We start from the raw sequence: 27,988 nt of genomic DNA, 5'->3' as shown, positions 1-27,988 counted from the left end.
TCTTGCTTTTGACCCAGACAACAGTTTTCCTGACCTGTAATATTCTTTAACCTGACATCACACAGGTGGAGAAGTCATTTTAAATGCTTATTAGACTAATGGGTCATTATGAACCTTTAAGAGGATGCTCAAATGAGCTGTTGGTGCTGTTGTGAGTGCTGATGCATGAAATGTAGGGCTCTTCGAGGAACAGCAAGAAACGGCTAGCAAAAGGGATTTCTCCCATGTGTCTAATGACATTATTCAGACAGACATCATTAAGGCCAGACTTTAAAAAAAAAAAAAAAAGTGCACTGGGGCAGTACCATTTTTAAAAAAAAAAAAGGTATACCAAAGTTTGTACTTTAAAGGGTGCATATTAGTACCTTGAAGGTACCTATTAGTACCACCCCAGTGGTATGCTGTAAAATTTTATGCCAAAGTGTAAAGTCAGAAACAAGGTTGTTTTAAGCCAAAGGCCCTTAACAGGGCTGTTGATCTACACCTGATGTTGTCTTCAGAACACTGGTTTGATCTAGTGTTGTCAAAAGACCCGGTACTTCGGTACCAAGTCGGTAAAAAAAATGAAAATATCAAGGTACCAGGTTTCTTTAAGTACCTGTTGTACCAAGTACCCACTCAAACCGGTTCTTGACGCATACAGCGCTGTGATTTCCACGAAGCAGAAAACGCAGATGGAATCTCAAAATCCAGTTATGAAAATTAAACTTACATTTGAATATGGACAGTCACGGAATTTGTCAAAGTTAGCATAAATTAATCAAATCAAATCTCCATATGGACCAGTATCTGTAAATGTTAAGCCACAAAAGTTGATTGAAATATGAATCCTGCATGTTTTGTGTGAAGGAATGAATGGCAGAGACGTGCGAGTTTGTTTACTACATAGACTGAAGAGCATGATGCTTGCAGTAATTTCAGCATCTGCCACCTCAATGAGGACATAAATACATAAACAACATGACCAAAACTGTTCTTAGTCACTTCACAAGCATTTTACCAAAAAATTTTTTAGTAAAACCAGCATCAATTTAAAGGTATTCATGGCAACCGTCAAAATAAAAGTTCATTTTTACATAAAGGCATTGTGCTAGAAATATTACTATTATTTAGTAGAATGTATGTGATACTACTACTACTGTTGAAAAATTTATAAAACTTTTTAAAGAAATAAATCACACAATATTTCTTCCATGTTTTAATTTTAATAGCAAATTCCCATTTATTATATATAAACTTTATAAGTATAAAGAATGGCATTGGTTTTATTTTTAGTGATAAAAAGTGTGGAATTAGCATATTTTTGTGTTTTGCTTTGGTACCAAAATTGGTACCAAGAACCGTGGATTTTTACTGGTATCGTTACCGAATACTGAAATTTTGGTACCGTGACAACACTAGTTTTATCAAGGGGAGATGATCACCCATGCACAATAAAAATTATAATTGTAGTTAGCTGTTTTGATGACTCTTTGATGAGGCTCATACACAGTGCAGACCCATTCTCTCTTTCTCTGTCTGTAATTATCTGAACACATTGTTCTCATCTTCTAATCCTTCAGTCAATATCTTTTCTCTTTTGTGTCCATGTTTCACTAAAGATCTGAATCTTCTGCCTTAATCTGTCTTTATTCCTGTCATGCCCACATCTCGTCTGTGTGTCTGTGTCTTTGGTAGTGAGGTCCTAGAAGGCCTCATTATTTGTGGTAGTTTGGACAGGTTCTCCTGAGACTCTCCCTCCTGCACCATCCATACCATTTGCTCTACAAATTTCTCCATGTCATAAAAAGCATAAAATCTCATTGGGTAACACGTAGGGTAAAATTTAGTTGTATTTTATTTACACATACCAGATAAACCTAGATATATCTTATGTATCTATATATATATCTATATATATATATATATATATATATATATATATATATATATATATATATATAGATATATATATATATAGATATAGATAGATAGATATATATATATATATATATATATATATATCTATATATATATAGATATATATATGTAGATATATATATATATATATTCACAGCTTGCATGGAGGTTAATTGTCTCAGAGATCATTTTTGTTTCTCAAATCATATTGATCTAGGTATGACAAAAAGAGTCATTTGTTTACGACTGAAAATGTGTTGATGCTTTCAGTCTGATTAACAGCCTGTTAAAAACATCATACATGGACATGTATGACTCTCTCTGTGAAATCCAGGTTAAAGTCTCAAAATCTAATTATGAGATAACAAACATCAAAGTTTGATTTCAACCATTTTTGACATGCCCTTCTCAGTCAATATTGAAGATATAAAGGTTACATTTTCACAGAATGTTTTTTACTTTATGAAGGATGTTTTTATGTGGACAACAGTAAAACAATTTAATCTGTTTATAGCATGAACAGAGCCACAGTATTTCAGTAAAATCAGAACGTAAAGTAAAAGCTCTTTCTGAATTCCTTCTTTTTAAATTACTGTCAAACACTTTGGTGTGTTTATGAGGTTAATATTTTTGTTTAAACTTCTCCTCCCATTAACTCATGGTTATCTTTGCCTTTCTGCGATCAGAATAATTTTTATTACTGTACAAATTCTTGGTCATTTGATGACTTTTCATCATCCGTATTTACCTCATTATATTCCATCCACTTTGCTTTCTTCTCTGTTCCCGCTCGTCCGTTATTGGTTATGAGTGGAAGTATTTGGAAAGCTATTTCAGGGAAGGTTGCCATAGAGACAAAGAGCAAAGATACAGTGGTAACTCATGAGAAAAGCAATAAAAAAAAACAGAAGTTTGCATTGTACATATCCGGTAACACTTTACTTCAAGCCGTTATGTTTAATGCACTATAAAGGGTTATTAATGGGTATAATGCATTATAATTAATAATGTGCATTGTAATATATTATATTTTGGCATAAATAATTATAACTGAATTTAAAATGCATAGTGTAACAATGAGTTGATAAGGTTTATAATGCATTAAAACTACTTTTATAATGCATTATACATAAAGGCTTTAAGTAAAGTGTTACCAGATAGCCTATTGTAAAATGTAAAATTTATAAATACTCAAAAAAAAAAAAAATTTAAGGAAACAACATTATTGTTTGTACTAGTCCTGTTACCCATTTAAATAATTTGTAGTTCTTAAAATCCATGTGGCTTCCAGTGACTTTCATTTTTACAAGCACTTTTGGTTTGAAAATAACGTATATAACCATTTTTAGAATAAATATTTAAGTACTATGGTCAAAAGATATACATGCAAATGTAACTTTATTTAAATGAAAAAAAAAATTAGTACAACTTTAGATTTTTTTTAATACTTTTCTTTTATGACTGAAGGACTAATTTAATATTTAAGTACTTTAGTTGGACACATTTTTGGACCCTAAAAAAGAAACATTTCAAATCTATCTGACATGACCCTTTTTTCTCTCTTTCTTCATGTCCTATAGCTCTCCTTTACGCCACTATCTTCGGTAATGTGACGACCATTTTCCAGCAGATGTATGCAAACACCAACCGTTACCATGAAATGCTGAATAATGTGCGGGATTTCCTCAAGCTCTACCAGGTGCCCAAAGGCCTCAGTGAGAGAGTGATGGACTATATCGTCTCCACGTGGTCTATGTCCAAAGGCATCGACACAGAGAAGGTGAAACTGAAACAGAAGTGATGGGTGCATGACTGAAGTTTTTGATATTAATTGTGGAAAATACTAAATTGGAAATTCATCTGTGTGCAGGTGCTCTCCATTTGCCCCAAGGACATGCGGGCAGACATCTGCGTGCACCTGAACAGGAAGGTGTTCAACGAGCACCCAGCGTTCCGATTGGCCAGTGACGGATGCCTGCGCTCATTGGCCGTGGAGTTCCAGATGATACACTCCGCCCCCGGTGACCTCATCTTTCATGCGGGTGAAAGCGTGGACCTGCTCTGCTTCGTTGTGTCAGGGTCTCTAGAGGTCATCCAGGACGACGAGGTCATCGCTATACTGGGTTCGTTTTTAAAAGTGCTAGGCTAATTAATACATTCCATGAACTTCAGCTTTGTTCACCCTGCCATTCCAATGCTGATTATTTATATCCAATTGGAATCTGTTTTAAATGATTGACCATCCACACTCTATGATGCAACTGTTAAGATTAGATTTTTGTATCCTGTGATGGGGTTTGCAATACAGATGTTGGCGTGGCTTTATTCTGTGCTGCTGTCTCCATTGGTTTCAAACTTCAAAGAAGAGTGTAGACCAGGCTGACTAGCAGTATACCGTAATTTTGCACTTGACCTGCACTTCGCAACAACACAACATTGTTTCTGCACTGGCTTTCAGTATGTTTTATACAACAACCTCTGACATGTTTAGGTTGCACATGGCGTGAGAAAATGACAAGCAAAGATGCCATGCGAAAACCGATCATAGTGGTCAGACTGAAACGGATTTCCATAAATGTGATTAAACCACATATGAATGTGGCTTTGATGGACTAAATCGTATTTCACATGATTTTATTTAATTGTTCGTTCACACTTGATAAATGTGAGCAAATGGGATATGCATTTGGACTGGGGGTCTGAACAAAGTGCTTTTGTTCATCCATAAGCGTGTCTCTAAATCTGTCTTTTCTTGCTGTCAGAGTTTGCGTTTGAATGCTAGATTAGAATTGCATTTTGGTTGCCATGGTGAAGAAAACTATTTAAAAAGCAGCAGCAACAGAGATTTGTGACACAACAGAAAAAATACAGCATATGCTTCTCAGAAATTTAAAGAGGTAGTTTACCAAGAAGTAAATATTCGTGTTTAATTAATCATGTCATTGTTCCAAACCCATAAGAACTTAGTTTCATCTTCGGAACTCAAATGAAGAAATTTTTGATGAAATCCATGAGCTTTCTTATCCTGCATAGACAGCAATGCAACTACCACTTTTAAGGCCCAGAAACAAAGTAAGGACAATGTTATAATGGTCTATATGTTATCAGTAGTTCGACCTTAATTTTAAATTATGAAAATACTTCATGACAGTACCACAATGCATCTCAATTTGCGTTCCGAAGATGAGCGAAAGTCGTTTTGAATCGTCATAGTAATTTAAGACAGAATTACAAATTTGGGGTGAGCTATCACTTCAAATAAAATACTTTTTTTTTTAAGTTGTCTTTTTGACATTATTAATTAGATTTTTTATTGGATCTCCAGCTATCAAACTTCCATTAAAAACACCATCTAATATTCAAACTTTCAATCAGCTGCTTCACTGAAATCTCTCTGGATTATTATTCTCACTTGAGTTGTCATAGCGACGGAACCATACTTCACCATTAATCATGAATCTCTAATGGCCACTGAGCTGAGGCCTTGTCTCTCCTCCAGCTCAGCAGGAGGCCTGGGCCCACAGTGTCTCTCTGTGCCCAGGAGGGTGGTGGGTGTCTAGGCAGAGGAAGATGAGCTCCTGTAGAGCTGAGTTAGTGAGGTGTAGAGTTGAGCAGCTCTGCAGGAGATGAATGAGATGAAGTTAAGTCATTAGTCACATTTATCCATATGGCTCACATTTACCCAAAACAATTTTCACTGAACTGTCTTCAACAGAACTGTTGTAAATGTGTGTAAAAGAAGGAAAAACATTCCCACGAGTTACTTGTTTAAGTAAAAGGCATTGTTCACCCCAAATTTAGGTTCTGGCATAATTTGCTCACCATCATGCTATTCAAACCATCATGGTTTGGAACAACATGATATTGAGTAAATTAAAAAAAAATTCATTTTTGTTGGAACTATCTCTTATAAATTGTGTGTTTGGATTCAGAGCCTCCTTTTCCGCTGCATATTTGCTCATTTACCTATTCCGCCTAAAATTCTCAAACTCACAATAGCTATGTTTTCATTGAGTTGAAGAAAACATATTCTTTACTCCTGTATCTTGTGCTAAATATTACAAAGAAATTTAGTTTGCTGCAGTAGGAGAAGGCACTGTATATAATGTATATATAATAAGTAAGACTTTACTTCAAGCCTGTATGTAATAATGTGTGTATACAATAAATTATGAGCTGCAGAGCTTGCAGGTGAAATGAGGTCATGTTATCTTATTTTCATAGCCTGATGTTTGGGAATGCCGTCCTGGGAGTTAATTAAAACAAAGCACTTTGACGAGACTTTGCTCAAGCATTTTAGAATGACAAAACTATGAGATCAATGCAATGAGATCGGTCTGCTGGTAGGTCCCACGTTTTGTATTTTTGATCTGCATTAAAAAATATATTTTGCTAAATGTTTTCTTGGTTGAGCACATACGTTTTTAATGTGCATTTTTAACATTTATGCATATCTTGGTGTTTCCATCACCCAATTTTTTTTTTATGCGATATCCCAAAATGCACATAAAAATAGTTGGATGGAAACATAGCTATTGTTAAAGTATCATAAAATATTGCAGTTTAGATTCTGAAGGTATAGGTTCCATTGTCCCCAAGGCAACAGAGTGCCATGGTTACAAAAGACTCCTTAGAGACCATGTTTGGTGGCTTTGCTCTTCTGTCTGAGATAAACTGTAAATCCCCACAGTCACTTCGCTGTACTACAGATGTCTTCAAACTCTCAGTAGAGCCCTTGACAAAGTCTCTGCAGGCCAGATCTGCTGCACACAGTGTATTCGAGTCAAAATAAACACCCTGACCATGTGAATCACACCTTATTTTTTTGTACCAGAATATTGTTTAGATAAAGCTTAAAAAAAGTTGTATGGAGGTTAAATTCACTTTCTACCGAATGCATCTCAGCAGCTTTTGTGATTGCACTCTATAACCTATAATTAGAGTTGCCACGAGATTGGTTGCTTTGTTATAAAAATTACGGATTTTAGTTTTGCTTTAAAAGGTTAAGAGCACATTTGTGCATTCACTTCTAGCAGCTGTTAATTGTGGTTTAATTGGTCTGGCACGTACAGCCAATTAAATGTGTTTTGGTACTAGGAATAAGTTAATTGGCAGGACAAACACCTGTGTCAGATGGTGGTGGTGAGATAATGCTGAGCTCAGCATCAAAAACAAGATATATCCTTTTTGAAACCAACCAAATAAGGTTTTTAGTCTGTCCAGGTGTATGTCTGTTGTTCTTGTGGTAACTGCATGTTCAGCAATGCTGCATCCTGTGGAATCAGTGCAGGGGTTGGGACTTGAAGGTTGAAGGTCTATTTTAGGTTCTTGGCGCCGAGGATCTTCGGAAAGTGATGGGAGAGATCAGTGTGCCATTGATCTTTGGCATCTCAAACGAGTAGAGACAACTACACTCCTCTCTGATAATACCACATTCATCTAATGCAACAATTATCCTGCTTACTGTTTCTTGCCTTCTTTCACCAAGGCTTTCTGTCAGTTCTGAAAGTAAGAGATAATTAAAGAATGATCCTTGAGCTGTAAGTTTGTCATGTGCTTCACATTTATTGCATTTGTGAATAGTTTTGGTTTCCTTCAGGCCTTAAAATTTAAACTTGCCATGAAATGTAAATTGAAAATAGTTTTTTTAATACTATTGATCTTGTTTTTAATGTTTTGTTAACTGTTGAATAGAACCAAGTCCCTTCCTTACGTATTTTTTTCTTTTCTTTTTAATAATACAATTTGAATGCAAGTCACAAAAAGATGTAACCATTCCATTCACCAGAAAACTAGAATTCTGTCATTTATTCACCTTCATGCTGTTCCAAACTCGTTTGATTGTCTTTCTCATGTGGAACACAAAATCATTTTTGCAGAATGCTCAGCTGCTTGAAAAAGTTGATTATAATTTATGCACATGATTCATGCACTTTCTTCTAAACCTTCTGAAGTCAAATGAGAAGTTTGTAGGAACAGACCAGAGCAAGGGTAGGACTTTCAATATTTAAAAACAGATCTTAAAATATCATTTGTAAAGTAAGTCATACAGTTTTGTAACGGAATGAGATGATTAAATGATGGCAGAATTTTCATGTTTAAGTGAACTCTCCCGTTATTTTTCTCTGTTCTCCACATAAATCTGTTGTTTGGCCTTAGAAGACTTCCTTTTGTGTTCCACTGAAGAATAAAGTCATGTGAGTTCAGAATGACAAGAGAGTGAGTAAATGATTAGAACATTTTCAATTTTAGGTCAGTTACCCATTTTAAGATGAGTAAGCTAAACTTTTTCCAGTACAGTTAAGTAATTCTTCAACTCAAGTCGGTGCCAGGCTCCAGGTCTATAAAGAGAACATTAATTGAAATGTCAGATTTGATCATTCTGCTGTGAGATTATGCATTTTGATTGACACCAATTAAAGCAGTCTGGTCTCACTCTGACTCTTCTTATTTTCCCTTTGCTTATTCTCTGGTATTTTTTCTTCTTTCTCTCTCAGGTAAAGGGGACGTGTTTGGGGATGTGTTTTGGAAGGAGACAACTTTGGCCCACTCATGTGCTAACGTTCGGGCGTTAACGTATTGTGATCTTCACATCATAAAGAGAGAAGCCTTGCTGAAAGTGTTGGACTTCTACACAGCGTTTGCCAACTCCTTCTCTCGAAACCTCATTCTCACCTGCAACCTACGAAAAAGGGTGAGACGCATTCCCCTGCACCTACACCTCTCTTATGTTATGTATCCCTCTCATTTGAGTCTGCTAGGATTTGTCAGTGTTTTATTTGTCTGAGTTCAGCTTTATTCAATCTTATTACTTTTTTCCTATGTGCTGAAATCAAATGTTTTCCCTTGTTAGTTTACAGGCTCTTTATTATGTTCCCTGTCGATTTCTTGGCCCTGTTCTCTGATCACGTGTTACAGAGTTGTGTAAAAGTGTAACAGCTGATGATTTGAAACCTTAATTATTATGTTCTTTTAAGCTATGCTGTGATACTGATGAAACAGTAAGTGTGTTTAAAGGACTGAATTACCCAGATAGGAATTATAATGATTAGATTTATTGATGGTATGTTGGATAAATTAAAGGTGCAGTTCATCTAGAAATGAAAACTGTTAATTACTCACCCACATGTTGTTCCAAACTCAGACTCTGGTTAATCTTCAAAACACAAATTAAGATCACCCTCCTGATAACAAAAGCCTAGAAGATACAAAAATGTCATAAAAGTTATCCGAGGTTTCGTTAAAGGGGGGGTGAAATGCTATTTCATGCATACTGAGTTTTTTACACTGTTAAAGAGTTGGATTCCCATGCTAAACATGGACAAAGTTTCAAAAATTAAGTTGTACGTTTGAAGGAGTATTTTTTGTTCCCAAAATACTCCTTCCGGTTTGTCACAAGTTTCAGAAAGTTTTTTTCGAGTATGTCTCTGTGTGACGTTAGATGGAGCGGAATTTCCTTATATGGGTCCTAAGGCACTACTGCCGGAAGAGCGCGCGTTCCCGTATAGCAGAGCACTGAGAGCACAACAGACTTCACTGATCAGAGCGAGAGCGTCGCGAAATGTCACAAAACAAGTGTGTTTTTGGTTGCCAGGGCAAGACAACCCTGCACAGATTTCCCAAAAAAACAGCATTAAGGGAGCAGTGGATGGAGTATATTTTTACAGAGCATCAACGGAGTTGTGCAAGTGTTTTTGTTTGTTCCCTGCATTTCGAAGATGCTTGTTTTACAAACAAGGCCCAGTTTGACGACGGATTTGCGTATCGTTTATTTCTTAAGGATGATGCAATCCCAAGGAAAAAGGGTCACGATCGTGTGTTGGAACCGCAGGCGGTGAGTAAAACTGCTTCAAATATCTCTGCCCCCTTGTTAGTGCGTCCACCTCCATGCCGGAGACCCGGGTTCGAGCCCCGCTCGGAGTGAGTCGTTGCTGCTGCTGCTCTCGTTCAGTTTCAGCCTCGGGATCTGATTCTGGATCATAAATAAACGGCTGAATCTGACTGTTAGCCATGGTTTGTTTTGGATGATGGTTTTTCCCTCACGGTAATGTCACAGCTTCCACATGCTCTCAATGCAAAAGCCTACTGGCGCTCGTGATTCTTTAGCTCCGCCCACACGTCACGCCTCCAGCCGGTCGTGTTTTTCCGGGAAAAATCGGTACATACTATCTTTCTCTTATGAATATAATAAAACTAAAGACTTTTTGGAGTTATGAAGGATGCAGTACTACTCTATAGGTACTCAAGATTAACAGGATATTGAGTGAAAACGAGCATTTCACCCCCCCTTTAAAAAAAAGAAAGAAAAAAAAGAAAAGAAAAAATCTTAATTTGTGTTTTAAAGCTTATATTCTAAGTGTTATGGGTTTGTAATGATGTGAGGGTGAGTGAATGATGACAGAAGTATTCTTTTAAGTGACAAGCTAAGAATTGGGTTATGGACTTTGAAGAGATGTTTTTGTTCTCCGAATGTATTCTCATTTGAAGCAGATGAAGCTTGTTTTCAAAGCTACATTCACCCAAAAAATGATTTTTTTTTGTCATCATTTACTCACCCTCCTGTCTTTCCAAACCTCTTATGACTTTCTTTATTTTATTGGTGTGTAAGCTGCTGTTTTCATACTTGGAAAGTGGATGTGTATATATATTCGGAAAAGGCGCTATCATCATCATCATAAGGTTATCATCATCATCATCATCATCAAGTTGGTCACAAGCCACATACAGTAAGTGATTTATCAGGTCTGCAGAAGGGGAGGTTCAATTTTGGTCTGTTCCACACAGAAAGCTACTATAGACTACAGTGGGGTTTTTTGCTTACCATTTGGATAATAACAAACTGAACTAGAATACATTAAAATGATCTCTTCATACGTAAAGAACAGAAATTATAAAGGTTTGGTACAACATAAGGGAATATAAATTACAAAAAAACATTTTTAGGATAAATAAACCTTTAAGCTCTCAGAGCTCTGATTGGACATAAGCCACATTTGTCATCAGTTCCCCTAATCGTATTGGATACAGTACAGAGTATAAAGATGTGTCGTGGCCATCAGGGGGATTATGGGTAGAACTGGGTCAGTAGTGTGAAAGAGGGGAAGCCTGTGGAGAAAAAAGATTCAGTTTGTTGGTGCATATGGAGCGAAGATTTTCTTTCTTTCTCTTTCTCTTCCTCTTCTCATGTTCAATCCTCTCCCCTTTACTGTTCAATTGTTATCTTTCTAGTGTCTTCTCATTGTTACCTACTTTACTCATTTTCTTTATCAGCAGCCTTGGATTTGACTAGAAGCTTATTGTTTGCTCCTTCCCTCTGTTTTTTCTCCCTCTTTTCTAAACAATTACTAAGACTCACACATAACCACAAAGACACACACATTAAAACCTACAAACAACAGAGTTTTTCTAGGTTAATGGTCAGATATGAATAAATCAAAAGCAAAAGCTGCTCTCATAAGTACTTCTCCTGTTTATCACTTTCTCTCTCTCTCCATCTTTTCTTAATGTTATTCCCTTTTTCCACCCTGATTGTTCCCTGCCCTGCTTTTACCCTGTCAAAGTCTTGCATCAATGCTGAAGCAAAACAAAAATTCACAGCAGCTTGGTTTTAACCAGTCTCAACATATTTTTGATCATTTGTCTTTTTGCTACTGTATTCATATAAAATAGAGGACAGAAAATTAAAGGAACAGAGTAGAATACGATCAGAAGTCAGGTTTGTGTCTCAATTAATTTATTCATTATGAGTTTGGCAGATGCTTTTATCGAAAGCAACTTACACTAATAATAATATTGCCAGAAGTCTTGGCTGTGTATATATAGCTTCAAAGATCATATGATGATAATGCTTTATTTTCTTTGCCTTATTGTAGAAATGTCTGCAGTAATATCAGTATTTTTGAGCTGTAGACTTTAGAGGACAGAAAATAAAGGGAATGGTGTGGAATCAGGACTGGGAGTCATTTTTAAATCTTCATGATTGCCGTGAATAAACAGTTAGACAAAAAAAGCTTTTAATTGTTAATAAAAAAAATTATATTTCTCATCATATAAAAGCAATTTATCCATTTTGTACAGTATATATGGTATAGAAACAAAACGGCAGCTTAGTGAATTCAAAACTTTTTAATGGTCAAATGAAAGACCAGTCGTGTTTAGTGTCTCTGTCAAGGGAGCCTGAGGGTTTCAACAGAATGAAAGATTTAGATTGCAAGCATGTATCTGCCATCTAATGGAGGACAGAGAGAGAGAGAGAGAGAGAGAGAGACTGGGAGGGATGAAATAGTTATGGAGAAAGAAAGAGAGTCATACACAAAATTAGTATGGCTGGTATGTTGTTGATTGTGTGCGTGCAGGGAAGAGTTGTGAGATGATATTTTATGTTTTTTTTAAGGTTTGTGTAATATTCTCACATATTTGATGGTATGTGTTTTCTGTTTAATCAGTCAAAGTTTTAAAGACAGCTTGTGGGCCTTCAGGCAGACACTCTACACAGACACACTTCCACCACAAGGCTTTTGCATTAATGATGGGACCCAGAATAAGAGTGTGTCTGTCACTAACTTCCAAATTCTGAGACTGCTTATTTGCCTAAAGTACTACAGTACTACTGTCAAACCACATCAAATTTTCATAAGTGACATTATTATCTCAACATTGCAAGCAAACAATGACATCATTCATTTTATCCTGTTAATTACATGTGTAATTATTAAATGTAAAAAGTTCTGGCTGAAATATTGTTTTACAATAAAAAATATTCTACTATTATTTATTATTATTATTTATGAATAATTTATATTTTTATTATAAAATATAAATTATTATATATATTTAATTATATATACAGTTGAAAACAGATATTCACATACACTTCAGAAAAAAACACTAAAACTTTTATTTCTTTACTGTCATACATTAAATCAGAGTAAACTTTTTCTGTTTTTGATCAATAAATATTAACATATTTTTTGCATTTGTTGAATGTCAGAATCGAGCGAGGGATAATTTGTATGTATTTTTTTTATCACTTTCATCAAAGTCAGAAGTATACATACACTTCCTTAGTATTTGGTAGAATTGCCCCGAAACTGTTTCACTTGGGCCAAACGTTTTGGGTATCCTTCTGCAATCTTTCTACAATAGTTTGCTGGAATTTTGGCCCACTCCTCTTGACAGAACGGGTGCAACTGGGTTAGGTTTGTAGGCCTTCTTGCTCGCACTTGCCTTTTTCAGTGGCACCCACAAATTTTCTATGGGATTGAGATCAGGGATTTGTGATGGCCACTTCAATACCTTGACTTTGTTGTCCTTAAGCCACTTTGTAAATTTGGAGGTATGCTCGGGGTCATTGTCCATTTGGAAGACCCATTTGTGCCCAAGTTTTAACTTCCTGGCTGATGTCTTCAGATGTTGCTTCAATATATCCACAAAATTTTCTTTTCTCATGATGCCATCTATTTTGTGAAGTGCACCAGTCCCTTCTGCAGCAAAGCATCCCCGCAAAATTATACCAACACCCCCATACTTCACGGTTGGGATGGTGTTCTGGCGCTTCAAACTTCGCCCTTTATCCTCCAAATATACCGTTTATCATTATGGCCGAACAGTTACATTTTTGTTTCGTCAGACCACAGGACATGTCTCCAGAAATTAAGATTTTTGTCCCCATGTGCAGTTGCAAACTGTAGTCTGGCTTTTTTATGGTTGTTTTGAAGTAATAGTTTTCTCCTCTCAGAGTAACCTTTCAGTTCATGGTGGTACAGGACTCGTTTTACTGTGGATAATGACACGGTCTTACCAGTTTCAGCAATTATCTTTACAAGGTCTTTTGCTGTTGTCCTGGGGTTGATTCACACAGTTCGCACCAAAAAAGTTTCTGCTCTGGGACTCAGAATCCGTCTCCTTCCTGACTGGTATGATGGTTGTACATTCCCATGTTTTTTATACTTGCGTATTATTGTCTGAACAGATGAACGTGTGACCTTCAGGCATCTGGAAATTTTACCTAAGGATGAGCCACACTTGTGGAGGTCCACAATTCTTTTCTTGATGTCTTTGTTTGATTTCTCTTGATTTTCCCATGATGTCAAAAAAAGAGGCTCTGTGTTTAAGGTGTGCCTTTATATGCATCCACAGGTGTGCCACCAATTAACTCAAATGGAATCAATGAACCTATCAGAAGGTTCTTAAGCTCAGAATGGTATCATCTGGAGTTTTCTTTTTGTTTAAAGACACATTAAACTTAGTGTATGCATACTTCTGACTTTGATGAAAGTGATAAAAAAATACATAAAAGTTCTCCCTCTCTCAATTCTGACATTTAACAATTGCAAGAAAATATGTTAATATTTATTGATCTAAAGCAGAAAATGTTTACTCTGATTTAATGTATGACAGTAAAGAAATAATAGTTTTTGTTTTTTTCTTAAGTGTATGTAAATATCTGGTTTCAACTGTGTATATATATATATATATATATATATATATATATATATATATATATATATATATATATATATATGCACAAGTGTGTTTATATAATTTCACTTTATTAATGTTGTTATTATCATCACTGTTATTATTATTATTTCTATTATAATTGTATATATTATATATCTAATATAAAAGGTAGTATACATTATTATGTATAGAGTTATATAGATGTAATTTTTATATTTAGCAATACATATAATCTACCAATTTTAAGCCCTCATTTTGTATTAATAAATTTTCCAAAATCACTGCACATAGCCTCAAATGTCATGTGGTTTGCTGGAGGTGTTGCTTCATTTGTCTTATTGAAGAAATTATTGTAGTAACTGTGGCATCTTGGCAGAAACACTGGGCACCATGTAGCAACTGCAGATTTGTGAAAGGTTGTGTTATTTCCACCGGGAGTGAAATGCTTTCTCCGGTAAAAAGATTCAGAATTATTTTCTTTAAGCAGTAAATTGAACAGAAGATTGAATCTCATATCTCATTAGTCTGTTTGAGTGCATGGCTGCATTAGATGCGTGTGTGTGTGTGTGGCTGCAGGTGACAGGCTGGATTACCTAAACAGCCCTAATGTGTCACCTAATCACCCGCTGACACTGACACACTCTCTCTCAATGTGAGTGAGAGAGGAGCGAGGTTTGGTTATGGTACAGTGATGGCACCAGGGTAGGGCTGAAAAAAAAATGAGAAAAGATATTTAGAGATTAAAGGGGAGGTGCAGTGTTATCCTCTAAGCAGCATCCACACACTTCTGATAAGAGTCTGACAGAGATATTGTTTTGCCGATATTATCAGCCGATATGAACCTGAAACTTTGAAAGTTTGAATGGCTATATCTCCGAAATGGCTCAGTGGATCCACAACAAATTCAGGGGTCCCTTCAGCTCGAGGAACCCTCTCGAACGTGAATTGAGTTTATGTCTAGAGGCTCTCTTTCGAATGAGACCACCCCCGCGTTGATAGCCTCCAGGGTTCGGGAGTTACGGGTGGTTAAATTTAGATCTGGCGCTGACCGATCTAGTGATCCCGGGGGGCTGCCGATGCGTGGAGGATGGCATTCCATAGGGCTCCTCGAGCTGAAGGGATCCCCCGAATTTGGTGGAGATCCGCCAGCGCGTTCGCAAGATAGTGACACCAGTCAACACTTTCACTCCAGTAAGGAGGTCTCTTGTACATTAAGAGTCCGCCATGATTCCAGTTCCAAGGGAACATGCACGTTACATTCAAAGGACATTAAATTGCGCGAGATGAGAATTTATATTGTATTTATTTACTGATGTATATTATGTCACACTTCAGACTTCTCTAGTAAGTTTCATCTGTGTGTGAAGACAGTAGCGAGGTGAAATAAACTTCAACCGGAATAAAGTTGAATGGAATTTAATCGTATTAAAGTTGGATAAACTTCAACTTGATAAACTTCAACTTGCACTGATTTCAGACTTTTTTGGATAATACATTTTATTGTTAAATTGTTAAATGCCCTTGCCTCCATTACGTCACTCATTATAAGTGTTTGATCTCCACAATTGAGTGATCATTGCAAAAAATTTGTTATATATATATATATATATATATATATATATATATATAAAATGTATTCTATATATAGTACCAGTCAAATGTACACATGAAAGGGAAATTGCCAATCTTCTGAATGATACTCTACTATAATATACACAAAGAATATACCCTCTAATATCAGTATCGGTATCAGCCCCCCCCCCCCAAAAAAAACAAAACATATCGGTCGTGCTCTACTTCTGAATGCACATTTTCTATTGCATCAAATGATGGAGAAGAGTGATTTAACAAGGCATATATCCATATACTAGCTGCTCTTATTTTATTTATTATTATTTTATTAATGATAATACAATTAATTTACATGTAATATTTATATTAATTTATTATCAGTGGTGTCAAAAGTATTGACATTCATTACTCAAGTAGAAGTATAGATACTAGGGTTTAAAAAGACTTTTGTAGAAGTTGAAGTATCAACTCAAGCTTTTTACTCAAGTAAAAGTGTAAAAGTACTGGTTTAAAAAACTACTTAAAGTATAAAAGTAAAAGTAATGTAAGGAAAAAAAATGCCATTAAGAACAAAAGCTTGGGCCGTGCCACAAGGGCCTATTGTGCACTACCCCACCTCCTCAAAAAAAAAATTTTCTAAAGGCCATAATGACTATAATGTTATATTAAAATGTTCATGTTGAAAAATTTGGGAGGCACTAGGCTACCTGTTTCAGCCACATATATGCCCATTGAAAATGAACTCATTTTAGTACAATGCAAATACATTAAAGAGCGAGAGATATGATGACTAGTTGCCAATAAGTATTGTTATGGTGCAAAAAGTCAAACTTCAGAGGCATGTCATCAATAACCTTGAATCGAATGTAAATGTACATCCAAGCTTAGCTGCAGGACTCTGTGAGGGCAATGGACAAGAACATTGGTGCAGGCTAAAAACAATTACTCTTGTGTGGTTGACTATTTACAATAAACATTATAGTGCTGTCAAAATGAATGATTAATCTAAGTGATTATTCAAAAACTAAAAATGAAAAATAACTCATAATCCTGATACCTTCTTGATTGATAGCTTCTTGTATTCGGTACATACGTCTGCTATGTCCAGTGTTCGGAGGGTAACGAGTTACAAAGTTGATATAGAGCTTCACAGTCCCACCCACAGCCCGAGAGAGCTCTGGTGCCGGAAGTAAATTTCCCATTCATTTCTCCCATTCACTTTCGGAAAAATCCGTATCTAAAGAGTTTTAGAGCATGTGTGAGGATAACCAGCTACGGCTGAACTCATAAGCATATAACATATCATTTCAAGTGAAAAAATTAAGACAAAATCCAAAAAAAGTCAAAGGTACAAGACTGTGTACATATTTTCATTTCGAGCGCAGGAACTACTCATCCCATAAACCACCGCGCCCCATTGAATTCGACTGAAGCCACAACTGCGAACGAGGCAACGAGCCTTTTGAGCGACATCCAAATCTGATGACGGCCGCTCGCGCGAACTTTTTCCTCCAGTGAATTTTATTTTATATAGTGAATGTGCAGTAATAGCAGTTCTTTCAGTATTAATCGTGTAAATAAATAGTGTTTTATATATGTATTGTGTATTGATTTTTATTTTATCATCGTGTATTTTATATTGTGTGCGTGTGTGAAAGTGGTTAACGATAACGTCAGCAATGGTGCAGTGCTTTGTATCTGACTGCAATCACTGCTCAGTTGTCAACACATGTCGTTGCCATTACACAAATGTTCAGTAAATGCACAAAAAGGTATGTCTAGGCTAAATATTGTTTTGACAGTGGCATTATAAAATGCTTGATATGACTCATTTCATATGGAGGCTACAGTAGCCTAGCTAAAGTGGACGATAATGCTAACTAAAGTTACCAACCTCCCTGCAAAACTCTCAATGGCAGCCAAGGAGATCATGATTGCACTGATAAGTCTACCGTGCAAAAACGCAATACAGGTTTTTATTTTATTTTATTTTTTTATTAATGATCTTCAGTCTTCACGGACCTTCGAGAGGTTTAACCAGACGGTTATACGAGCTCCACCAATCAGATGCATCACTGTGGGATTGTGGGATTGTTCAGGATTGTGGGTAATGAAGTACTTAGCCAAGACATAGCGAATAAAAGGCATTTAGATCAAAACAAGGTTAGTGCCCCCATGATCTTTTTACGTTTATATGAGCATATACTGTTGCTTAGTACAGCCGTAGCTGGTTTTAAGTCTACCATGTATGGTTACGTTTTAATGGCTTATACCCCAAATGTCAATGCAGAAATTGCATTGAATTTTTAGTTCCGGCACCAGCTGTGGGTGGGACTGTGATGCTCTATAGCCTAGATATCACAACATTGTCATTTGCGTCATTAATCGCAAACGATAATTTATTAAAACGTCTCACTACCCAACTACCTACAGTAGCTTAATTTGTGGAGGACGAAGAGAAAGCACCCATTTGGCAAATGAGCCAGTAGTGAGAAATAAATAATAACTTTTAAGTAGGGTCCAGTGCCTTTTCGATACTTTTAAAATGGTACTGGCGCCTCAACGTGCCTGAACCGATACTTAAAAAAAAAAAAAGAACTACAAAAAAAACTATGGATAACATTAAAGAACATTACAAATATTTAAAATAAATCCATAGCTTTCACCTTGGATGCTCTCATTTCCCAAGTTGTGCTTCCCTTAATCTAAGGCTAATAAATGTATTTCACAATCTGGGTCATTATTTAATACAAAAGTACACATAATGTTTCTACTGTATCTCTGTCACTCACTCTGATATTTAGTTAAGATGAGTGCTGTCTGTCACTGTCTTAAATCAGTTCTGTGAATGACTGTATGCTCATTCTTTATAAAGTAGCAACAATCTCGTTTTTAAAATACAGTACTGTGCAAAAGTCTTATGGAAAAGAAAGAATAGTGTTTTCACCCCAAAAAAGGGTTTTAAGACAGTTATTTATATCTTTTGCTGCAATGTGTCAGTAGGACAGTAGTTTGCCATTAATTTTAATAATAATCTAGTGCGATTTTGAATGCACAAGCAGTTTGACGATGGCAAAATGAATGTTTGGAATTGTAAACTGATATTTTATACTGACAGTGACACTCTACAGCAAAATATATAAATAACTGGCCGAACACCATTCTTTTAAGTGAAAATACTGCCTAAGACTTTTGCACAGTAGTGTATGTACGTTATTATTAAATGAAGTATATTTAAATAAGTGTAAGGAAACAGCTGTTTCGTGATTAGCGGTGACAAGCGAAAACTTTACACTAGATGAGAAACCGACTGATCGTGACCTTTTGTAAACTGTATTTATGACAAAGAACTTCACAGATACAGATATTCTAACAATCTATCGGTAAACACACACCTTGTGTCCTCTGTATCTGTTTGAGCTCGCGCTGCTCCACCGTGGTCGGCGGATTGAAGAGCGCGCTGAAAGACGGGAGGAGACCGGACTGACGCCGGTTTCATTTGAAATTTAAGCGGACTGACTCTGAGGCGATCGGATACTACTGGTTCCAACCTACTTTTAAGAAATATATTTTTTGATAAACGAACCCAAAACTGTCTATGCAGTGTGATGTGACTTGTGTCATGTGCAGGTGTGATGGATCGCGTATGGACCAATAGGGTGTCGGAATGGTATATGTGTATACTTCTCATCCAACCACAATCAAATTCACTCAATCCTGATGGCGCGATTTATCTGGATAGGGTTTTTTTCTTTCTCTCTCTCTGAACGATAACAATCCGGTATGAAATAGCAGTAACGAAGCTATTTTTTTAAATGTAAGGAGTAGAAAGTACAGATACTTGCGTGAAAATGTAAGGAGTAGAAGTAAAAAGTCGGCTGAAAAATAATTACTCAAGTAAAGTATAGATACCCCAAATTTCTACTTAAGTACAGTAACGAAGTATTTGTACTTCGTTACTTGACACCTCTGTTTATTATAATATAATATAGTATAATTTTTATATTTACACCATTACCTGATTGCATTTCCTTTAGTGAAACAGGTGCTTATGTGGACAGCACCTTCACTTTAAGTGAATTCGCCCCAAGACACTTTCTTTCTTTCTTTCTTTCTTTCTCGCTCATTTGTTTTCCCTCTCAGTCCTGTCTTTATCTTTATTTGGTCTGTTTAGTGGTCTAATTAGTGAAGTTTATTCGCTGTAGTGCTAGAGCTCCGGAGAGATACATAGATACATAAACACAAGTTTAAACACTATATTATAAATATATGTAAAACAGATTGAAAGAAGTGACACACACACACACACATAAACAAATGGATAAAGATGAAATGCTCCAATTAGCTCCCCTCAGGGTGATGGTCCCCAAGAGCTCTTACCAAGAAAAAAATCCATCTTATCTAATCATGGATACACACAGCGCCCCCCTCACACACACACACACACAGGTCCTCAGGCAAGTAGGTGAGACTCCCCTGCCGATTTTCTCTTTGGAATAATGGCTTCTCTCCGGAGTGCTTCCAGAACATTCTAGAGAGTGAAAGATTGAAGGAGGAGTGGAGTGGCCCAGCTTTTTCACTTGCTGGCAAGAATGCGTGAAAGGGACTTGGAGTGATGTGGCAGCTGTAAATCTGAAAGCTTGTGTGTGTGATATTTTTGCTGCCATAATGTCAAGGGAATTTAATTTATTTCTCCACCTGCTTGGGGTTTCTTACATGTAAGATGAAGTTACATTATCTATTAGTATATAATGAGGAGTTATGTGTGTGTGAGCACACCTGGTTTCCTCCTAACTGTAATGTGACAGTAAGAGGGTCTGAAGCATTTGTCACTGATTCTCAGCAGTAAACGCTGTGGACACATTTTGAGCCAATTACCTCTCGTCAGAGAGAAGACGCTTCCCCACTGTGGGTTTGCAGTTTATTTGTGTGTGTGTGTGTGTGTGTGTGTCCAAGTTATGTTATGCAATTGTGTTGCTAACAGGCTTCTATGTAATTTTAAGTCACTCAAACCTCAGTGCTTCACACACATAATAAACATTCAAACTGGAAAGGACTGACAAGTGACATGTTCAGAATAACCACAGATGTGCCCTCTCTCTCTCTCTCTCTCTCTCTCTCTCTCTCTCTCTCTCTCTCGCTCTCGCTCTCGCTCTCTCTCGCTCTCTCTCTCTTTATATATATATATATATATATATATATATATATATATATATATATATATATATACCACTTCAGTCGTCAATCACATGATCCTTCAGAAATCATTCTAATGTTCTAATCATAAATGCTTTTTTGGTGTTCAGTAATTATTTTTTTAAATATCAGTAATGGTTATTATTACCAAAACCTGTTTAAACTATAGTTTTTTTAAGGATTCTTTGAATAGAAAATTTAAATCAAAATAATTTGTGGCATTATAAACTTACTTTGGTTTTAATTTAAAATCAAGAAATGTATTACATTTATTCCTTGCTGATTATTATTATTATTATTACTTATTATTATAAGTAAATCACTAACGCCAAACTTTTGAATGGTAGTGCATTAAAATTTTGAAAAAATAAAAAAATAAACATGTAGTTGCAAAAATCTAATCACAGTTTATTTATAAAGCACCTTAAAATCTAAGTGTAGCAAAGTGCTATACAATTTCAAAGAAATCCAAAAAGAAAGAGATACTAAAACAATGCAAGATTAAAATAAACTCATTTAAATGCATCTAATCCAAACCAGTGGTCCTCATGAAGCAGCAAAGGCCTCATAAAGCAGACATGTCTTAAGATAGGGTTTAAAAATGTTTACACAGGTAGACAATCTGATAGATATTGGTATATTGGATATATGATATCTGTCTTATGGTTGCTACAGTATTTTAATTGCTCCACTGACCACAGCACTAACATGCGTCATAACAGCTGGTTTTTTTTATCTCTCATTCTCTTATTCTGTTGACAGTTGCAGGTGAACACACACCAGTGCGCAAATCCTTCACTCTGTTGCTCCAAGATCAGAAGTAGAATCTTAAAATAACCAGAGTGCTTTAATACACCAAGAAAAAGCATGACGTTTTGCTTATTGCATATTGCTGTGATGTGCATTGTGTGTGATATTCCTTCAGGGAAGGACAGTCAGGTCAGCCACCGCTGTCTCTTGTTTAGACACAGTGAGATGCTAAAGTCCTTTGAGGTGAATGTGAGTCGGTCCATTTGAAAATTTCGAACCGTATCATTGCTTCAGATCCGTAAAGAATGTGATAATGGCTTTGACCCAGACCGAGGCTGGAGTTTATGAGTTTATAAATGCCTCTTCTTCTGCCTCTTTCTTCTGATATGAAAGAATTTATAGATTTTCATGTAATTATTTCTGTCGTGCACCTCGTTGTGGCGGTAATTGTTTATACAATATGCCTTCTGGCAATGTCAATTTCTCTGATATTACCATATGCATTTTGCAAACCTGAATATGCATATTGCAAATTTGCATTGTGTCCTTTCCGCAAGAGGGTACACGATTACAATATCATAACGCGCATGATCTCATCTTTTTCAGCAGCCAATGACATTTACTTATTGAAAATTACAGAAAAGGCTGTAAATCTTCTCTACTTCTTGGTTGCACTTTTAAGCCTTAATATTAATTGTTCATGTTTTTGAGGTTTAGTTAAGTAAATGATTGGTTTATGTGTGCTTACAACATTATGAAAGAGATTCTGCCTCAATTTTAACCTTTCACTGAGGACTCTTGTCACAGCACAGGGAGCGACGGAGGTCAGAAAGAAGAAAAAACAGTCAAAGCAGGAGCCAGACATTAACTGTCTAGTGACAGGCTAGAGAACTTTGCTGCTTTAGGCTGTTATCAATGTTTTCTGTGCCCGAATCCACAACATTGGCATAAATGGACCAGCCTGAAGATATCAGAACCTTTTCTCTCTTCAAATCTTTGTTTTTGCTTTGTATGTTTAAATTGATATTGACAAGCCTACAAGACAACAGTCCCAGCATCACTGTTATCCCTATTGCCAGTACATCCCCAGCTGTACCACAGTTAGTGAAATCAAATTTACTGTGTTTTTCATAAAACTTGGTTTGGAGATGTACAATCATCTCAAGGCGTACAAGGCGTACAAGCAATTACTGCCTTGAAAGGGGTCAGGAGGAATAGGTTCTAATGAGCTTTCATTTCCCAGCGTTATTAAAAAAACAACACAAATACCCGCAGTTCCCTCTGTGACTGGAACTCATTAAATAATTTCTGTTGGTTTTGTGTGAATAACTCTAAAGTCTACCAGGAGCTTTGTGTGTCAGAGGAAGGTGTGTGATCTCAAACGTAGCCTCGGTGGGACAGAAAATGTTGTAATGTTCAAACAGAGAATGTGGCAGTGTTCAGCTCTTGTTTTGCTGACTTTCAGAAAAAGGGCAAAAGAGAATAGACAGATGTTCTCTTTCTGTGGGCTCCAGTGTCTGAACTAATCCATCAGTTTTGTATGTTTGTGTTCAGATTTAGGAGTCAAACACACTCAGTATGGATTCTTCAAAACAATACAGATTCTTAAGAAAAATAGGAAAATGGGTGATAAAAAAAATATTAATTTGTTCCTATCCCAGCTCAATGTGAATAGACAAGTTAGCCATTTGTATGTTGATTTTGAATCCTAATTCAGTTCAACATGGCACCACACAGACAGACAGACAGACAGACAGACAGACGGGTGGGTGGGTGGGTGGGTGGGTGGATGGATGGACGGACGGACATAGATAGATAGATAGATAGATAGATAGATAGATAGATAGATAGATAGACAGACAGACAGACAGACAGACAGACAGACAGAAAGACAGACAGACAGACAGAAAGACAGACAGACAGAGATAGATGGATAGATAGACAGACAGACAGACGGATGGATGGACGGACGGACGGACATAGATAGATAGATAGAGAGATAGATAGATTTGTTAGTAGCTATTGAATTGAGCAGTTTTTTGTCTGCATTCCAACCTTGCTCATGTTTTACATTAACTTGGGAGAAAGACACACAAGTTAATTAATATCATCAGCTGAACTAAATGAATATATCACCAAAAATGAGTTTCAGTAAAGAACTTGATGATTTTCATGTGGTGAAAAAAATTATAAAAAGATGAGATCAGAGAAAGGCAGGAAAAAGACAAAGAGGGGGTGAAAAGAACAACAGATACATAATTTAAGACTGAACTCCAAACACATGTATTCTGTGGGCAGACCATGGCAAGCCTCACAATGGAAGCTTTAGTGTGACGGTGGGAGAAGAAGATAAAAACATGTATCATTTAAATCTTTCTTTCCCCACATTTTCAATAATACCCTGGAATTCCGAAATTCCTGTTATTACATGTTCTAATAACATTTTGGCGTCTATTATTTTTAAATAATAGAAAAAGCTATTTTAATAACTCAAAATTAATCAGGCATACCAGGCATTTTCCCGGTAGGCCAAGGCACCTAAGGGGCAGACATAATTTTTTTTGTTTGTTTGTTTTTTGCCAAGGACCATCACGCAGGGACAGCAAGCAGCCAGTGGCCCATTGGTTTGTCTCATGTATTGACAGTGTAAACATCCAATCACAAAGTGCTATAGACGGTACGATTAACTCCGATTTTACGATTTTACTCCGCCTAGGCTATATAAAGTTCACTTCACCCCAACTTCTTCCTCATCGGCTTTTCCCATGTTTTCACAGCAGCTTTATCAAGAACAGGTTTGTTCTTGTGTTCAGTGATGCGGGCCAAAGAGGCAAGCCGGAGGAGGAAAAGTTATATTAAACAGAATTTTTTTTCACAATATTACTGATTTTGTTGTGATCAAATAAATGCAGACTTTGTGAGGAAAAGATAATTCTTTAAAAAACATTAAAGTTTTGACAAAAAAAAAATGTCATTCAGAATTTGAAGGAAATTTAACTGTGGCTATACCATGCTAGTAGAACAGTGTTTTACAAAATAACCAAGATACTTCAACAAAAACCAGCAATGATTGTTGCATGAAGAAAGATTAAAGCAAAAATATCTGAAGGTTACTGAAGTCAAATATTAGTAGGAATTGTACAGGCCCTTGCTTTGAATGAATTCAGCAATTCCAGCTTCAGTGTTGCCCATTGAGAGTCTCTGCATTATTCCGTCCTCTCATGCATTTGTCTTTCTTGGACAACCAGCCTTTTTGGGGGATTTGAATGAGTTAGTGACACTGTAAAAAGGAAATATTCAAGAAATCACAGATTTGGAACAACCAACTTCTTTGCTATGGCTGCTATTGGCCTTCATCTGGACAACCTGCTGTCAGAGTGTTTCCGTCTGTTTAGAACAGATCACCGTCTTTCAATGTCAGTCAAAACTGGAAAGTTAGGTGGTCAGTTAAACAGAGTTTCTCAGATAATTAAGGAAGTTAGCATGAGATTAACACCAAATAAAGTGTTCTCTAATTCTGATCAGCATTCTTTTTCAAATATCGTATTTAAAGTCTTTATACTGCTATTCAGAATATATTGAACTCTTGAAATGTGCTTAAAAAACTGCACTTTAACTCCTGTTAGGATAACCTAAAAATAGGACTCCAACCAGTGACCTCAAAATTTTGGAACTTGTAGGTTGTTCTCTGATTTTTATCTCCACTGTAAATGAAAGTTTTGATGATTCCAAAATTCTCAGATGCCATTTTCTGTCTAACTGATGGTATTTCTTCTCTGCATTATCCAGTTTATATTTCGTAAAATCATCGACGTGAAGAAGGAGGAAGAAGAGAGGCAGCGCTCAAAGAATGAGGTTCCACTCAGCATTCCTGTGGACCACCCGGTCCGAAAACTTTTCCAGAAGTTTAAACAGCAGAAAGAGCTCCGTAGCCAGGGCACTTCAGTCCAGCTGGACCTAGAGAAGAATCAGCAGCATCTACAGCAGCCCACACGCATGGCAAAACCTCACGCTTCCCTCATGCAGAACTCACTGCACGCAGTTCAGAACGGGTCCACAAGCAGCGTGGTCACCATATCCCAAATCACACCCATCCAGAACTGCCTGGCCTATCCTAAAGCGGGCGACTCAGTCAAGCAGAACAACCGCGACATCATGGAACTCAAACCTGACGTGGTCAGTGGGGACCAAGTCACAAATCGACTCAAAGTGAATAACACAGCGCGGACCAAACCCGCAGGAACTGCCCGTGGCTGGATGAGACTGAAAAACAACATGGCTGCCCCTGGCTCACCTCCAGAAGATGAGAGGAAGGATGGATTGAACAATGCGGCTAAAGCTGTGTCCATGGAGCGCGTTTCACCAGAAGTCAAAGTTCAGATAGAAAGTGTTGAGGAGGTTGGAACATCCAGGAAGAGTTCGCTTCGCAAAACAGACTCTTGGGATAGTGGCTTGACTTACAGCGACCAGAGACTGGATAGGGTTTCAGAGCCCCAGAGCCCTGTTCCTGGAGTCGGTGGAGGAGAAGGACCAGCACAGGATTTTTACCCCAGTAGTGAGAGCTCATTCCAGGCTTCGCTGCAGGAGGCAAGGCTGGAGCTGCGGACAGAGATCCAAGCTCTGAATGGAAGGATGGCAGTTTTAGAAGAACGGGTTGGACAGATTCTCAGGCTGCTTTTAGAGACTTCAAAGCCCACGTCTAGTGAAGACCCAACCCCAAAAATGCACAGACCCAAACACAAAGCACAAGGCAGCATCCCAGTGTCCACCCTCAGTACACCAGACTCTGAAAAGGATGAGGGTTTGCCATAGTAAAACAGATTTTGCATTCAATAAACATTTGATATGAAGCATTTGTAGCATCACTGGGGCTTTGGTGCATCCAAGTTTGGCACCTGTATCTGCAGTTTATACAGGAATGCCCAAAATAGGAGCTTGGGTTGGTTTCTAGCTTCTGAATTCTAAGTATAAAACTGACAACTGAACATTTGTATGGGAACAGGAGCTTGTTTCTGGATCTAAATAAGGGCCAGGAACTCTAACCCCATCAGAGTACAGTGAATGCACTGAGAAATACAAAAATAAGAGGATTTTTAGTTTTAGTGTTTTTAATGTTCAATCAGCACTTTTTTGCACACTGAAGTAATACAGGAAATGTTGTTTTTCCCATTTTCTCAGTGTGAGTTTGTATATATAATGCATGACCAGCTGGGTTCTGGCTTGCCAAAAATGTACAACCCTGATGAAGTCTGTACAATTGATATTTAAATGCTTGTATATTATGCAGTTAACTGCATGCAGATCTGTTTATTCTCACAGAATGCTTATTTTCAATGTGTAAATGAAAGAGACTGCTGATTGTCTTGGTATCACCATAATGTACATTCAGGTTTTTGACAAAATGTAGCATGACAGATCACTGAAGAAGAATGTGTTGTGTTTGAAACATTTACATATGCATGAATGACCTTAACAGCACTCAAGAACTTTGCCTTAAAGGACCTGAACATCACTCTTGAGATAAAGCTGAAGAAATAAAACCTGCATTGGTTATCGGTGATAGACAGGTCTGTTTTTCATCTGTCTTTCTATACATTTTAACTTACATGTGTCAGTTTTCATTTCAGCTTTTTTGTCAAGGATTTTGGAGCGTGTAAGATTATATGCCCTTCATTTATGTTCCACTGAATGTTATTGGGTTTGTTTTATTTAATATAGCAACAGTAGCAGTTTTTGGGCCTGAAATGCAGCTTCACCACTGTATATCTCTTGACTTAATAAAAAATTGTAAACTGCAACATTTTGTTCACATATTCAAGATAACTTAATAAATGATATTTTTAGCTCTCAAAACAAAGTCCGTTGTTTTAGGACTGGAAGGCACATGACAAACACGTCTGGGCTACTCGACCATCATCTTCTCTTCAGCAAAACAAGATTATTCTGCAGATCAGGACACCACAATGACAACGAAAACCAAATCTGAAAATGTTCTTAAGGATTGTATCCTTTTAAAGGTATTGATGTGTTTATTTCTTCTGAAGTTCACTTAAAAAGCTACTGTGTACAGTGCACACACATATTTTGGGATCTGTAAATGTTATTTTAT

The 27,988-nt window shown here is 36.8% G+C and overlaps 1 protein-coding gene across 1 annotated transcript in view; it reads left to right on the top strand.

Moving 5' to 3' along the window:
* kcnh5b (potassium voltage-gated channel, subfamily H (eag-related), member 5b) overlaps positions 1-27,677 on the top strand; it is a 43,369-nt gene extending 15,692 nt beyond the window's left edge. Inside the window, exons 8-11 of the mRNA XM_026223705.1 lie at positions 3,480-3,679; positions 3,770-4,022; positions 8,397-8,593; positions 25,669-27,677. Of these exons, the coding sequence (XP_026079490.1) occupies positions 3,480-3,679; positions 3,770-4,022; positions 8,397-8,593; positions 25,669-26,691 (1,673 nt within the window). The 3' untranslated portion in view covers positions 26,692-27,677. The remainder of the gene's footprint in view (positions 1-3,479; positions 3,680-3,769; positions 4,023-8,396; positions 8,594-25,668) is intronic.
* The last annotated feature ends 311 nt before the right edge of the window (positions 27,678-27,988 follow it).

The sequence above is a fragment of the Carassius auratus genome, chromosome 38 (genome assembly GCF_003368295.1).
Source record: "Carassius auratus strain Wakin chromosome 38, ASM336829v1, whole genome shotgun sequence".
In the NCBI taxonomy this organism is placed as follows: Eukaryota; Metazoa; Chordata; class Actinopteri; order Cypriniformes; family Cyprinidae; genus Carassius; species Carassius auratus.
This window is presented reverse-complemented; position numbering and strand designations above follow the sequence as displayed.